This window comes from Cyprinus carpio, chromosome B5 (assembly GCF_018340385.1).
Source record: "Cyprinus carpio isolate SPL01 chromosome B5, ASM1834038v1, whole genome shotgun sequence".
NCBI classification, from domain to species: domain Eukaryota; kingdom Metazoa; phylum Chordata; class Actinopteri; order Cypriniformes; family Cyprinidae; genus Cyprinus; species Cyprinus carpio.
In genome coordinates, this window is record NC_056601.1 from 27,196,217 (window position 1) to 27,211,715 (window position 15,499).

A 15,499-nucleotide genomic window follows, 5' to 3' on the forward strand; every position below is an offset into this window, starting at 1 on the left:
TCTGAAATCTCTGACACTGTTGTCTGAACCCTGCCTGTTGTCACTACGAGTTCATAATAAACATTGCACATGGATCCGAATGTCTCTGACTCCTCGTTACAACAATATTATGGTGAAATTAGATCTTGTGTTTGTTGAGTTAAAACCAATTTTTTGTTGTATAAGCATAGCAAGCATCATAGCAAAAAGGCTAACAAACTTAAGAGTTATACCCACCAATTAATATTAGCCCTTCATGCATGACATGGATACCGTAATAATCATACAGAGAGAACATAGTTGCATACCTTTATCTTTTGCTTGTTTTTCCTCTTTTTTTTTTTTTTTTTTTTCTAAATTGGGCACCTGGTGGCTTTGACCTTTTCCTGTCCATCTCTGTGTTTATTTGGCACTCCACAATCAACAGATTTCCCATTCCCGCAACACTGTCACTCAAGACCAGAAGTCAAGACTAAACCAATTCACCTTGGTGACCACATAATCGTTTTGTATTATTAGCCATTTCACACAATTCAGAAAAACAAAAATGTGCAGGAATTATAGGCCAGTATTTATAATATTATGAATGAAATGTGCGTTATTTGGAAGATAGTCGAGGTGTGAGCCCACTAATTCCATTAGAGTATTGCTCTATACAGTGATCCAACCCCACCCCCCCAAACCCCCCAGCCATCCGTTCCATTTGGGAGAGGCCCAGAGGTGAACTGTCCCCCATGCCGCGCCACACTCCCCTTTCCCCTTCTCACACAGCTTCTGTGCAAGCAGGGACACCAATTTGCAAATTCCCCACACAGTGAAATGATAGATAATAGAAAGCTGCCCGGTTCACCTGTGCCAAAAACCACTACTGGTTGAAGAACTGAAATGTTACATGTTTTGTGTTTGGGTCATTTGTTTGTCATTCTTGAACAATCATGGGTTGCATATAAAGTCAAATTAATATAATTACATATCTTTAGTTCCAGTGGGGTAGTACTAGTAATTCTCAGATTATTTGTTCTTCTTCAAATTTTGTAGAATGATATATTTCAATTTAATTTATCATCAGTATGGAAATATAAATTTTCATTTTTAATCAATCAAAAAGGAGTAAATGCAGTAATAACATGGTAATAATACAGTAACTTTCCTTTTTTTTTTTTTATACATTCACTCATTAATGAGAAGTTGCTGATCAGATAAAGTATGGTTTTACTTAAAAATATTTTTGTTTCCAAACAGTCCTGGAATGTGAACATTGTATGAGTTTGAGAAAATAATACCATTCTAAATTCTAGATACTACTAAAAATATATTGCAAAACTAATACTGCAGGTTTCTGTGACAGTTAGGTTTAGAGGATGGAAAATATCATGAAAAGTCCCCAATGTGTGTTTGTGTGTGTATGCGTGCATGTAAACATGCAGCATTGACTGTGAATATTCAGCACCATCATCTTCATGTTTTCCTCCCCGAGGCTTCTCATCATATACATGCATATAGATGTGTGAGTGTGTGTGTGTGATTCAGGTCTAATGCAGCGCTGTGGAAAAGAGCGAAGGATGGAGAAAGATAAAAATGAAGGATGACAGAGAAAGTGAAAATATTTGTGTCAGGGTGAAAGAGCTTTGCAGCTTTCTCTACCTCTCTCACCCATTCCTCTCGTGTGATGAATAGATGTGTCTTTTTTCTCTGCTTTTTTAGATAAAATTAATGATTCATGCTACTAATTTAGCAATTCCTCATGGTCTTGGCTGGTAATATATCTATATCAATATAATGAATAGTCCATTCCAAACACGCACACACACACACTGGATGCAAACAAATGCACAGTTGCAACATTACTATAAATAGACTGGCTGGGCAAACAAAAATAGATGCAGAGAAGAGAAAGCGTGGTTCAGCCGCCTGGATCTAAACATGCTATCCATCTGTCCCTTTCTATCTCTGTTTCTATCGGACACATAAGCGAGCAGAGGCTGAAATGAAAAGCAGGCACGGGGAGCACATAACTGATCTTCAACTGGTGTTCTCAAAAAACAGCATGCATCTGTAATTAAAACATCAAGGGAGCTACTATAGCTTTCAACACTTTTTTTATTGCCTATTTTACTTTGTTTTTTAATATGGCTCCATATCCATTAGCCAATATATGCTAGCTGATGATAAGATGAAGAATTGACATCCATAAATGTATGGTGTAGGGTAATTAATCTGGAATTATTCTGATAATTGATTAATCAGTCAGCTATGCCTTTGAGTAATCGATTAATCGTATTACAAAAAGCCAAATTTTATTTTGGATATTTTGTTTAAAGAGAGGTATCCTACATCCTGCACATTGTTGCTCATGAACACTGTGTAAATTGAAGGTTATGGAAATGAATGTAATAAATGTGTTAATGTAAGCTCTACATTATGTTCAAAAAATGGTTAAATATAAATATGACATTCTAGGACATGAAACAACTGATTGCCCATAATAAGTAAATATAAAAGCACAGACTAAAAGTACAGATCAAGTAGACCGATAACCAATATTTTAAACTAATACTGTATGTCACAATTAAGAATAACAAGGGCTCTAACAAAACTTTCTTTAAATGCTTTTAAATTATTGAATTGACAAATAAGTTTTGAAAATGAACCATTAAAATGCTTAATATTTGCACCGATAATCGACCAGGCCAATAATCGGTCAACCCCTACTCATTACACAATGCTACAACACAAATTACTTCTGTTGTAACATTTTCAATCTGCATTTAATATCCAACAAAAAGCATAGGCTATTTAATGTTATATGTAGCAAAATGTATCTTTTAGTCAAAAGTTTTGCATTCGTTTTTCTAATGCTCTCCATCTGTTTTTTGCAAATCCTGTAAGTGAATACAGTCATAGTTAAAGTGTGATGTTATTCAACTGTGGTTTTTAGCATTCTTGTTAGTGCATCTGCCTCCCATGCAAGAGACACTAGTCCGAATCCTGCTCAGAGTGAGTGAGTAGAGTAGAAACGGAGGGGTTATATACATGCATTTTTAAGACCTGATATTAATTGAATATTGACAATGTAGCACATCTTCGACCAAATGTTAATTTGATAACACTACAGTATATTGAAAGTATGGTTCAAATTACAAAATTCTTTTTCATACTTTTTCTCTCAGAAACCTTGGAAAGTCAGGTCTACGTGTTTCTTGCTTGGGTCTTGGTGAGTAACTATAAGCTTTGGTTATCTCTCTTTAAGACTAAAATTGCTCAAAGTTTAAACTGAAGAGTCAGTTATATATTTAAAGCTGAAGTGTCTATTTTTGTCCATGTTTAAATGCTTTTATTTATCCTAGCTTATGCACTGACAACTATAAATAAGCCACAACATTCATCTGAGCATCTAAACCAGCCTGACACAGCAGCATTAGCGCAATCATCGGGCTGAGGGTTTTGGCAGTGATACCTGTAATGTAACCAATAACAGACAGGGGGAATGTTGGGAAATCTGTTGAAATCAATCAATATTTTACCAATTCTAGTAAAACTGTCTCACACACTGTCTTTCTGTCCACAGGTACCTGGGTGACATTTGGATCTCAGATCTCCGATGAGGTGAAAATATTTCTTAATTTCACATGATATTGGTACATTATTATTTATATATATTTTATTTACACTCTTATTTACACACTCATGTCATTCCAAACTGTAACTTAAACTCTAAGTTAAAAGAAGATATTCTGAGAAATGTTGGAGTGTTTTATATATATATGCAGTAGTCAATAAGCAAACATAAACATCTCTAATGCATGATAGTCTGCACAAGTTAAAATACCTTTTCGGGGGTAATTGAAATGTTTTGCACAAAGATGATTTCTTTAAGGGGCCAGATCTCTGTCATCTTCTTCATGTGTTTGTGTGTGGATGCTTTTCTGTAGATGGCAGAGAGTTTGATGACGATCGCCTATGAGAATGGAGTAAATCTGTTCGACACGGCAGAAGTGTACGCTTCAGGCAGGTACGATTCCCAGCAGTGCACTGGATGAGAGATTCTGTGTACTGCATTCTTTTCCTGTCAAGTACTGAACCACAGAAATAGATTTGGGGCCTTAATATGTGTTCATCCCTGCCAGTAAACATGTTTTTCTGAATGTATTTTGTGAAAAAGAAGTGTGCTTAATAGTATTGAATGTGAACTTTTAGTTCCCCTCAAAATAAAAAAGTAAATTTTTCATTAAAAAATGTCATTTTAAATAATATAATATTAATTAAATAAAAGGACACTTAAAATAGGCTAAGTGTATTTACAAAGCATGTTCATATGTTTCTTAACACACAAGTAAGCTTTGCCTTGTGTCAACGTCTTGTGTCTTGTGTCAAAGTCAAAAAACTCAAAAATTTTACTTTAAAGTACATTTAAAATCTTCATTTTAATAATATTTTGTCATGCTAGATCACCCAAAAATTACTTTTGTAAGTACTTGATTATGATTTTTACTGTAGTACTATGTTATTCAATACTACATTTAAAGTTAATATATTATAAATATACTAAACTGCAACATCATCATTACAAATGTGCAACTACAAATATGTTTTGAAATATAAGTGTCAATGAAAATGAAATGACATTGAAGTATATTTTAGTTTTCCATAAATGTAATATTTCCTTTTCCTCTTAATAAGCTCTCTCCTTATTAAGTCCTCTTCTTTTTAACAAGGCTCTGGTTGTTTTATTTTTGCATCTCTCTTTCTGACTACACAGAATTGAGCTCTTCATTTTTAGGCAGTGGTGTAGTGCTGTCCATTTCTTCTCCTGGAGGGCCTTCCTGCAGAGTTCTGCTCCAATCCTAATTAAACAGATGTGTTGGAGCAGACTGGAGCTAAACTCTGCAGGATGGAGGCCCACCAGGAATAGGATTGCACAGTCCTGATTTAGTGTGATATAACCTAGCTACTTAGGTTAAAATAAAGGTGGAGTGAACTGAACAGCTGTTTGGAGATCTTTGTGATTGGAGGGATTATGTAACAACATGCTGATCGTAATTTGGAATTGTGTAGATTACATAAATGACCTTTGAGAAATCAACATGTCTTGTGGTGTGACATGCTATACTCCATCTAAAACCATTTTCAAATAACTAATTCTTTTATAATTATTATGCATGTGTAACGGAGGCCTGCTAGTAAAAGATGTGCAGGTAAACCTCACTCTCCTGATCTCAAGAGGCACACTATAGTGACTGACACCTGAGGCTACGGTCTTTAGCACCCTTGTTAGTGCGTCTGCCTCCCATGCTGTAGATGCTGGTTCAGATCCTGCTCAGAGTGAGTTGGGGGAGTTACACATGTATCTTTTATGACCTGATATTAAATGAAGATTTAAAAATCCATACACTGTAAACTGACCGTTGTCAAACATACACTTTCCTTAAGGTTATAAAGCCTGCTGGATCATAATTGATACAAATTTCTAAGGTCTTCAAATTATCAATATGGTTTAAACCTTACTAGAAAAAAAAACAAACAAAAAAAACACTGTTGTACACAATCTACTACATGCCTCCTGTTGTCTGACTGATATGTCTGTTTTTTAGCAAGTAAAAGAACGTTTAGTATAACTGTAAAAATGTGCACCTTCAGCTTGTGGATTTTACTGATGTTTAAAAAGTAAACGTTTAAAAACTCATCTTAAAATTATAAAATATATATATATATATATATATATATATATATATATATATATATATATATATTATAATTGTAAGATGAGTTTTTAATGGACTAAAGCAATTTAGGTTTATTTGATTATAATTATTATTATTATTATTATTATTAATATTTTTTTTTTTTTTTTTTTTTTTTTAGAAAATCTGTGTAAAATCTGTGTATCAAATATGATCATCAGGCTTTTGAGGAATGGTTATTTGTACATCTCTGTCAACACTGTATTGCATTGCATTATATTTGTTATTCCTTGAATATAAACTCCATATTCTTTTGTATTATACTATATGAGCCATAAAATCCTGATGAAGCAAATATGATACTCAAACAAAAAAATAAAACAACAAAATGCACAACTTTTTAAATGTCTTGTCTAAAGTTTCAGTAAATTGTTCCATTTTCAAAAATTTGATTTTATATGTCAGGCAGCAAAGGGCCTGTCAGAATTGATGTCCAGAACAAATGTCCATACACATGCTACCCAACTATATTGTGTATTTTGAAACTTGTTTTATAGTTGATCAGCGTTTATTTATATATTTATTTATTTATTTTCAAATCTATTTAGGAAACAGTTTGGAAAGAGTCAATGCTAGTAGCCAGGTCACTCTTAAATGCACAGGTCACTACAGTTGAAGAAGCATGTCTTTCCATTTCACGCTTCCAAAGTCCTGCATACAGCAGGCATCTGGGTGGCAGACACCTCTGGTGACCTACATTAGGACTTACATGGTTACACATAGTCAGTTCTGCTTTCACATCAGCAGAATGTGCTGATATTACATGGGTTTTTATTGAATTTGCCTCACAAATTGAACCGTAATGAAATTAACCTAACTTCTCTAATGCACCATTTAATTTCAGACATTAGTATTGCAAATAAATGCGAGAAACTTGGATGTACCTCATCTCCAATCACAAGGTCATTGGTTTGCCTGTTCCTTTATTTTTTATTTCATGTTAGAAGCTTTTATTTTCTGTTCATTTTAACTTTTATTGAAATAAAACTATAGTCTTTTTAGTAGGCTGTCATTCATGTCCCCTAACCAAACAATGTAAGACAAGTTAAATGCTTTAATACTTATTTAGACATGGTGGGTTACATCCTATACAAAGCATAAGAAATAATTATAGTGATTATTTTATATGCTAAATTATTGGATATCATTGCTTTAGTCACTGGTGTCTTCAGGTAAACAGCACTTGTTTTAATGTGTGCAGATAGTGGAGGCTCCTGTAAAATTGTGGTTGTGGATTTTTATTTTTATTTTACTTTTTTGAATTAGTCTCTATTTCTCTCTATTTCCCTTCAGCCTGCTCTTGTTCTTGCTGTCATGTTGTTGCCCCTCTTACTATCTCAGTCTTTCCCACATTCTTCATATAAACCCTGTAAATGTAAATTGATTACATTGAAAAAAAGCTGTGTAGGGATAAGCCAAAAAAAAAAAAAAAGCTACATTAAGTGGCATTTATGTTTTATGTTTCAAGTCAAGCATGATAAAATGCATGAATAATTTTTTTGAATATAATATAATATAATATAATATAATATAATATAATATAATATAATATAATATAATATAATATAATAATGTTTAAAAAAAAATAATATGACCATTGTAATAATAATAATATTAATAATAATAATAATATGACCACTGCAATATCTTTTGGCATTTTTGGTTCTCAGGTAAAATCTGCCTTAAGAATGCTGAAGTTATTCACTAGAAAACTAGACGGAGATTGAGACAACTTATTTTTTCTTTTTCTTTTTTAATTTGTTGTGTAATAGTAATAATAATAAAATATATTTTCAGTTTTTGTGTCTTTATTTTTCCGCAGGGCTGAAATCACTCTAGGGAATATCATCAAAAAGAAAGGCTGGAGGTGACCTGCTTTTATTCTTATGTCTGTCATTTTTGATTCATTTTGTGGCAAAACAGTTTGAGTACTGTATATGAATAACGCAGCCTACTATACATATTCATCTCAGTCTCAATGTATGGAAAATGTTTTTATGTTTTATCTTGAATTTCTGTATTCCTGTGCACTGGTTATGGTCAATCTTGGATCAATTAAAAAAAAAAAAATAGAACAGTATTAGGTTTGTCATCACTATAATAAGCATCATTTTTTTTCCCCAAAAAATCTGTTTCAGGCGGTCCAGTTATGTAGTAACGACTAAAATCTACTGGGGAGGACAGTGAGTATCTGTTCAGTTCTATCTTGAAAATGTTGTGTTTAAAATATAGATTATTCAATACCAACTGCTTGTTCACCATGTTGCAGTTGCATGCTGACACTCAGTACAAGTTAAAGTGATTGCATTTTGTGTATATATCTTGAGAGGTTATCTGACTACATAACTATCCTCTCTGACATTTGCATTCATAATCCTCAGGGCAGAGACAGAGAGAGGCCTGTCCAGAAAACACATCATAGAAGGTAAAGTGCTGTTTATGACTAATAAGACGATCACAATAAAGCGGACAGACAGTGATGGCGATGTGTCTACAGGACTCAGAGGTTCCCTGTCTAGACTACAGCTGGATTATGTGGATATTGTCTTTGCCAACCGAAATGATGTGAACAGCCCTATGGAAGGTCTGTAATTTCTTTTACATCTTTCGTGGCATGTGTTGCAGATGCACATTTTATGGCATATCACTTATCACAAGAGCTGTTGTGTGTTTGTCTTTACAGAGGTAGTACGTGCGATGACATTTGTTATAAACCAGGGTATGGCCATGTACTGGGGCACATCACGCTGGAGTGCCATGGAGATCATGGTACAGTCTGTCTTCTCTCATGAAAAAAATGGAAAGTGTATTATGGAAAATATTATGGAACCCATTTCTGCAACGAAATAAAAAATAAAAAGTAATTGTGACTTTTTAAACATGGAATTGTGAGAAAGTAAGTCAGAATTCTCGCAATTCTGTTTTTTTTTTCCGTGCCACAGAATTCAAAACTAGAAATTGTGACTCAAAATTCATAATTTTTGTGTTTATTTCTCACATTTCTGACCATTTGAGAGTTATACATTTGCAATCGCAAGTTAATATCTCTCATTTCTTAGAAAAAAAGAATTGTATATCTGAATTGTGAGATATAAAATTAAGTTGTCATTTTTTGAAACTGGCTACCATACTGTGTAGATTATTACATACTGTAGATTATTACCTCCATTAAAAATATCAATATAACATTTGGTTGTGCTACACTTCTACTTATTGGAAGAAGTGTCCTACTTGGTATATTACTATGAAAATATATGTACTACTGTCAAAAGTCATATTAAATTATTGTCTGTACTATTAGTTAATTACTCCCCAACAATGCTGTTTGCATTGATTGTTAAGATCTGGGCCACCACTGAAAGGACAGTTTAACCCCCTTTGTCTGTGTGTTTGTGTGTTTAGGAGGCATACTCTGTAGCGAGGCAGTTTAATTTAATCCCACCGGTATGTGAGCAGGCTGAGTATCACTATTTCCAGAGGGATAAAGTCGAGGTGCAGCTGCCAGAGCTCTACCACAAGATCGGTCAGTCAACAAGAGTTACCTTAGAATGACATTTAAAATACATCATTTAACATACATTAAAACCTTTAATTAATTAATTTCAGTTTCAATTTTAATTATTACAAAGTTCGCTTTTTAAAGTGGCTGTTAAAGTGTGTTAAGAAAGTCATGAAAGTGGACTATTTAAACACACTCAAAGGACTTTTTTTCGCATCAAGATTATCTGCAAGTACAGTGTTTTAAAATAGTCTTAAAAGGTTTAAAGTACATGTCATTGTGTGTTACCACAATATACAATATAGAATTACTTTAAAGGTCTATGCCATTAAACCAAATGTGTAATTATTCAGCTAGCTAACAATAAACATATTGTCAGTTAAGCTAACTTTGTTTTAGAGGAATCATGTCATTGCAATGGCAGTTGCTCAGCTGGTACATATGCTGCCCGTAAGTATTCAACGTGCCATGGGACATAAATGTCATGTGACTGATCTCTCTACTTTATGTTAGAGCTCTTCGAAGCTGATGGGGGAAAGCTAAAAGCCAAAATTAATCACTGGTGAAACATATAATACAAAATAATGAACTATTTCCGATGTTTTTGATGTTTCATACTACAAAACTACATTTAGCCAATACAGAATATAACGACAGGTTGTATTTACCGTGTCTATCTTTTGATTTGAACTGAAAGAGAAAATTTACTTAAGTATTATTTTACAGTGCTATGCTGCAAATGCAACATTTTAAATGTGCAACATCTCAGTTCATTTAAAGTTTTAGGTTTAATTTGGACAGATGTCAACTCTAACAGTCCATGTCTTATGACTGTCACATGCTGTGTAGGTGTTGGAGCGATGACCTGGTCTCCTCTCGCATGCGGGCTGATCACTGGAAAATACAGTGATGGTGTTCCAGATTGTTCAAGAGCCGCGATGAAAGTGGGTCCTAAAGAGTTTGTCAACACAGTATTGGAAATTTTCTCTAATCTCCTGTTTATTTGGATTGAAATTGTATAATCTAAATCACATTATAATCATGAATACATCCATGTGAGCCATGATAAATGTTCAGTTGTGTGACTGTGTGTATTAGGGCTATCAGTGGCTAAAGGAGCGAGTGCTCAGTGAAGAAGGGCGCAGACAGCTGGCGAAAATCAAAGAGCTCCACCTGGTGGCTGACAGGCTGGGCTGCACAGCTGCTCAGCTCGCCATTGGTGAGTCAGTTTCTCTATACTTTTGGTCTAAATGGTCTCGTCCACTCTCAAGCTTATTTTGGCCAAGAATCGTCCACTTATATGAGCTGCCCAACTCCTGGAAGTTGTATAAAATCAGCCAGGCAAATTAGAGCATGCCAGACTGAGAAAGTGTTTGTCATTATTGTGCGATAAATGCATCAAATAGTCATTGAACGGTCTGTGCTTTCGAATGTCTTGATTTTTTTTATAAATCCCAGTGCTTGTGTACTATAAGGTTTTGTGAAATCTCTCACTCAGCGTGGTGTTTGCGTAGCGAAGGGGTCAGTTCTGTACTTCTTGGTGTCTCCAATACTGACCAGCTTCTTGAGAACCTTGGAGCCCTTCGGGTAACACACACACACACACACACACACACACACACACACACACACACACACACACACATTTGGTACTCTCAAGTATTATCAAAACAAGCACACACACGCACGCGCACACACACACTACCATTTAAAAGCTTAGGATTGGAAAGATTTGTTTTTCATGTTTCTTAAAGAAGTCTCTTATACTCACTGTGAGCATTTGTTTTATCAAAAAATACACTACAAATGATTACATTGTGAAGTATTATTACCATTTAAAATAACATTTTCTATTTAAATATATTTAAAAATTTAATTTATTCCTGTGACTCCGGTCTTCAGTGTCACATGATCCTTCAGAAATCATTCCTTTGTGAAAAAGAAATGCTTAATTGTACTTGCAGATAATGTAACATAAATGAAATAATAGACCACTTAAGTGTTCTCCCCTCCAAAAGTATTGGAACAGTGAGGCCAGTTCCTTTATTTTGGCTGTAGACTGAAAACATTTGGGTTTGAGATCAAAAGATGAATATGAGACGAGATCAACATTTCAGCTTTTATTTCGGGGTATTTTCATCTGGATCTGATACACAACTTTTGTTTGAACCCACCCATTGCTCATGTGACCAAAAGTATTGGAACATGTGACTGACAGGTGTGTTTTGTTGTCCTGGTCTGTCCTATTAATTGATTATTCAAACAATAAATAGCACTGAATGTCTGCGCTCAGTTTCAGATTTGGGTTTTGCCTGTGCAGACTGCATTTATAGTTAGAAGAAGTGTAAACAACATGAAAACCAGAGAGGTGTCTATGGGTGAAAAACAAGCAATTGTGAAGCTGAGAGAAGATGGAAAATCAATCAGAGCCATTCCACAAACATTGGCCATAGCCAGTACAACCATTTGGAATGTCCTGAAGAAGAAAGAAACCACTGGTGTACTTAGTAACAGACCTCGAATGGGTAGACCAAGGAAAACATGAGCAGTTGAAGACAAAAACATTGTGACAGCTGTTAAGAAAGACTCTAAAATAACTGTTAGTGAAATCAGCAACAACCTCCAGAGGGCAGGAGTGAAGGTATCACAATCTACTGTTCACAGAAGACTTTATGAACAAAAGTACAGAGGCTACACCAAAAGATGCAGACCACTCATTAGCAAGAAGAATAGGAGACCAGCTTCAAAAATTCTGGGACAAAGTTTATGGACTGATGAGATAAAGATTAACCTTTACCAAAGTGATGGAAAGGCTAAAGTTTGGAGAAAAAAAGGATCTGCTCATGATCCCAAACACACAAGCTCATCTGAAACACAGTGGAGGTAATGTTATGGCTTGGGCTTGCATCCTTCTTCTGGGACGGGCTCATTAGTCTTAAATGATGATATAACACACGAAGGCAGCAGCAAAATGAACTCAGAAGTCTACAGAAACATTTTGTCTGCCAATTTACAGAAAGATGCAACCAAACTGATTGGAAGATCCTTCATCATGCAGCAGGATAATGGCCCAAAACATAGTGCCTAAGCAACAAAGGAGTACATCAGGGACAAGAAGTGGAAGTTTTTAGACTGGTCAAGGCAATCTCCAGACTTAAACCCTATAGAGTATGCATTTTACCTGCTAAAGAAGAGACTGTAGGGAGTTACCACCCAAAACTAAAAGAGGCTGCGGTGAAAGCCTAGAAAAGCATCACAAAACCAGAATAAAAACGTTTGGTGATGCAACATGCTTGATGCAGTTATTGCAAGCAAAGGATTTGCAACTAAATATTAAGTCTTATTCACTTTAATCTAGTTTAAGTCAATCATTCTGTTCCAATACTTTTGGTCACACGAGCAATGGGTGTGTTCAAACAAAAGGTGCTATCTTCTAAGTTATGTGAATACCTGTAAATACATTTTTTTTACAATTTACATTTTTTTTTCTTGTCTCATATTCATCTTTTGATGTCCTACTTAATCCTTACTTCAGTGGGTCAAAAAAGATATTTAAAATGAATTATAAACTATAAAACATTTTTAACTGTAATGAACATGCAGTTAAGTGTCTGAAAACATTACATTCAGTTTGCACTTAAATATGTTCTTTAAAGTATACTGTTTTCATAAGTACTCATTTTAAAAGTTTGCTAAAGTGTCTTTTTTTTTTCACAAGCGCTGTGATATTCTGATTTGACACTCAAACAAGGAACATTTCTCATTATTATCAATGTTTAAAACAGCTGTGCTGCTAAATATTTTTTGTGAAAACCGTGATGCACAACAAGAACAGGACTGATCTGAAACAAAACTCTTTTGTAACATTATAAAAGTCTTTACTGTCTTTTTTGATCAATGTAATTAATCTCTGCTGAATAAGTATTCACTTCTTTCAAAAAAAAAAAGGTATCCTATGTTCAGACAGACTTCCTAATAACAAAATTTTCATATTCTCACTAGGTGCTGTCTCAGATGACGCCTCAGGCTGTGAGCGAGATAGATGCTCTCCTGGGCAACAAGCCTCACTCCAAGAAAGAGTCACGCGCGTGAGGAAACCGGAGAGATGACATGAACATGTGTGGCCAGAAAAGACAAAGAAAGCAAGGGGAAAAGATGGAACACGGCGTACCATCGCTTTTCTGCTCTCCCGTGTATTACAACACCTGCATGCCTTCTGCAACATGCTTCCAGCCCATACCGCACTGCTCTCTGTAACCCTACTCAAATAACATAACCTACGAATTAAACACAGAAACAGCTGTCCACAACATCACAGAAATGCAATGAACAACAGCTGTTATCATTTTTTTACTCCGAGAGACTGAAGTTTCAGTCTTCCATGAGGAAGTACTGTCGATTGTAGGAGGAGAATGGAATGGCAAAAAGCTTGTTTTTTAGCAGGCCCAGACGGAATCTGCAGACTTTCTAGCCGTTTCCACTGCAGACTTCCACTGTTTCCACTGCCAGATTTCCATTGCCATATTCTGTGAAATGGATCAAAACTGGAGCTAAGAGTGGTATATTCTTATTGGCAGCTGAAAGCATTGTCAAATTTGCCAAAATATTTATTAAACCATCATGCACGGGGCAAATGATGTGTAGGACTTGCAAATCATGGGCGTTCTGTGGAAATCTGTGCAGATTCCACATGGGCCTGGTTGTGCGGGTGTGTGCTCAAGGAAGTACAAATACGTGTGCAGTGACACTTTGAATGAAACTCTCCGTTGCTGGTGTTGCACCTGAGTGACTCGGAAAATGGACGATGTGTGATGCCAAGCGAAGATGTTTCTGAGAGCTGCCCGTCCCGTTTGTTGGGGTGTTCACTGCCTGTCACATTTCATTCTCTCTGTGCAGGAGAGCGTGGCAAACACTCTGGTGCATGACAGGAACGATATGCAGCAACTGCAAACAGCTGTTTGGACTCATCACAAGTCTTCCTCCATTTCCCTCCTTTCCATCTCTCCTTGTGTTTACAATGGTGCACCTGTCCCTTTAAGAGAATTTGTGCAGTTAGGGGAGTGGCGTGTGAGTGTATATATGGTGCCTTGCAAATATATTCAGACCCTCACCAGTTTTTAACCCTCAACTTTTTTAGTCATTATTGGTATTCCTAACAAATACCTAACTCTCAGTAAACTTAAAGGGATAGTTCACCCAAAAATGAAAATTCTGTCATTAATTACGCACCCTCATGTAATTCCAAACCCGTAAGACCTTCGTTCACCTTCAGAACACAAATTAAGATATTAGACATCAATGCAAAAGCAATGTTTCCAGTTCCAGAAACGTAGCAAAGACATCAGTAAAATAGTCCATGTGACATCAGTGTTTCAAACGTAATTTTACAAAGCTACGAGAATACTTTTTGTGCGCAAAGAAAACAATTATTCAACCATTCTTCTCCCCGAGTTACCATCTTGCGCCATTTTGGAGAGTAGAGAGATCTCTCAGACTTTATCAAAAATATCTTAATTTGTGTTCCGAAGATGAACGAAGATCTAACAGGTTTGGAACGACATGAGGGTGAGTAATTAATGGCAGAATTTTCCTTTTTGGGTGAACTAACCCTTTAAACTGATGCATAACTCATCCCACACAGTCAAAAAAATAAAGAAATAACTAATAATAAAAAAAAAAATTGTGCAAAAAATGTTAACTTTAGAGGAGCAACGGCTTGTCACTGGGGCAGAACCCTCAAAGGGACACATTTGTACCTTCTTTACCCCTAAAGGATTCATAATATGACCTTAAGAGTACATATTACTATCTTAAGGTTATATTTTAGAACTCCAAGGTACTAATATGCACACTTTAGAGGTAAAGAAGGGACAAATATGTCCCTTTGAGGGTTCTGCCCCAGCTGTTGCTTCCCTAAAGGTACACATTTTGCAGTTATTTATTTTTAAAAATTTAATCTTATTCACATGCCTAATATGTTGAAAATGCAAAACAGAAAAATATTTCTCATGTCATCATATTTGATTATGAATTGCATGAATCACAAAGATTTTTCGAATTCGATCGGCAAATTTGTAAAAAGTAGTTTGCATCACTGGATATTACTGTTGATTTCTATCAACAGTTGTCAAATATTAAATGTTAAGTTAACCTGGTTGAAATAAAAAAAAAAAAAAATTGATAAAAATGAAACATGCACATATGAATTGTAACAATTCTATCTATAATATGCATTTAAAAAAAAAAAAAAAAAAAAAACCTCAAGAAAAAATTATTCAGA

The 15,499-nt window shown here is 35.1% G+C and overlaps 1 protein-coding gene across 1 annotated transcript in view; it reads left to right on the forward strand.

Annotated features, from left to right (window-relative positions):
- LOC109082700 (voltage-gated potassium channel subunit beta-3) overlaps positions 1 to 14,665 on the forward strand; it is a 41,024-nt gene extending 26,359 nt beyond the window's left edge. Inside the window, exons 2-14 of the mRNA XM_042725113.1 lie at positions 3,150 to 3,193; positions 3,548 to 3,585; positions 3,912 to 3,991; positions 7,543 to 7,587; positions 7,859 to 7,903; positions 8,102 to 8,145; positions 8,218 to 8,304; positions 8,404 to 8,489; positions 9,123 to 9,243; positions 10,069 to 10,163; positions 10,318 to 10,438; positions 10,718 to 10,806; positions 13,222 to 14,665. Of these exons, the coding sequence (XP_042581047.1) occupies positions 3,150 to 3,193; positions 3,548 to 3,585; positions 3,912 to 3,991; positions 7,543 to 7,587; positions 7,859 to 7,903; positions 8,102 to 8,145; positions 8,218 to 8,304; positions 8,404 to 8,489; positions 9,123 to 9,243; positions 10,069 to 10,163; positions 10,318 to 10,438; positions 10,718 to 10,806; positions 13,222 to 13,311 (985 nt within the window). The 3' untranslated portion in view covers positions 13,312 to 14,665. The remainder of the gene's footprint in view (positions 1 to 3,149; positions 3,194 to 3,547; positions 3,586 to 3,911; positions 3,992 to 7,542; positions 7,588 to 7,858; positions 7,904 to 8,101; positions 8,146 to 8,217; positions 8,305 to 8,403; positions 8,490 to 9,122; positions 9,244 to 10,068; positions 10,164 to 10,317; positions 10,439 to 10,717; positions 10,807 to 13,221) is intronic.
- Positions 14,666 to 15,499: the final 834 nt, after the last annotated feature.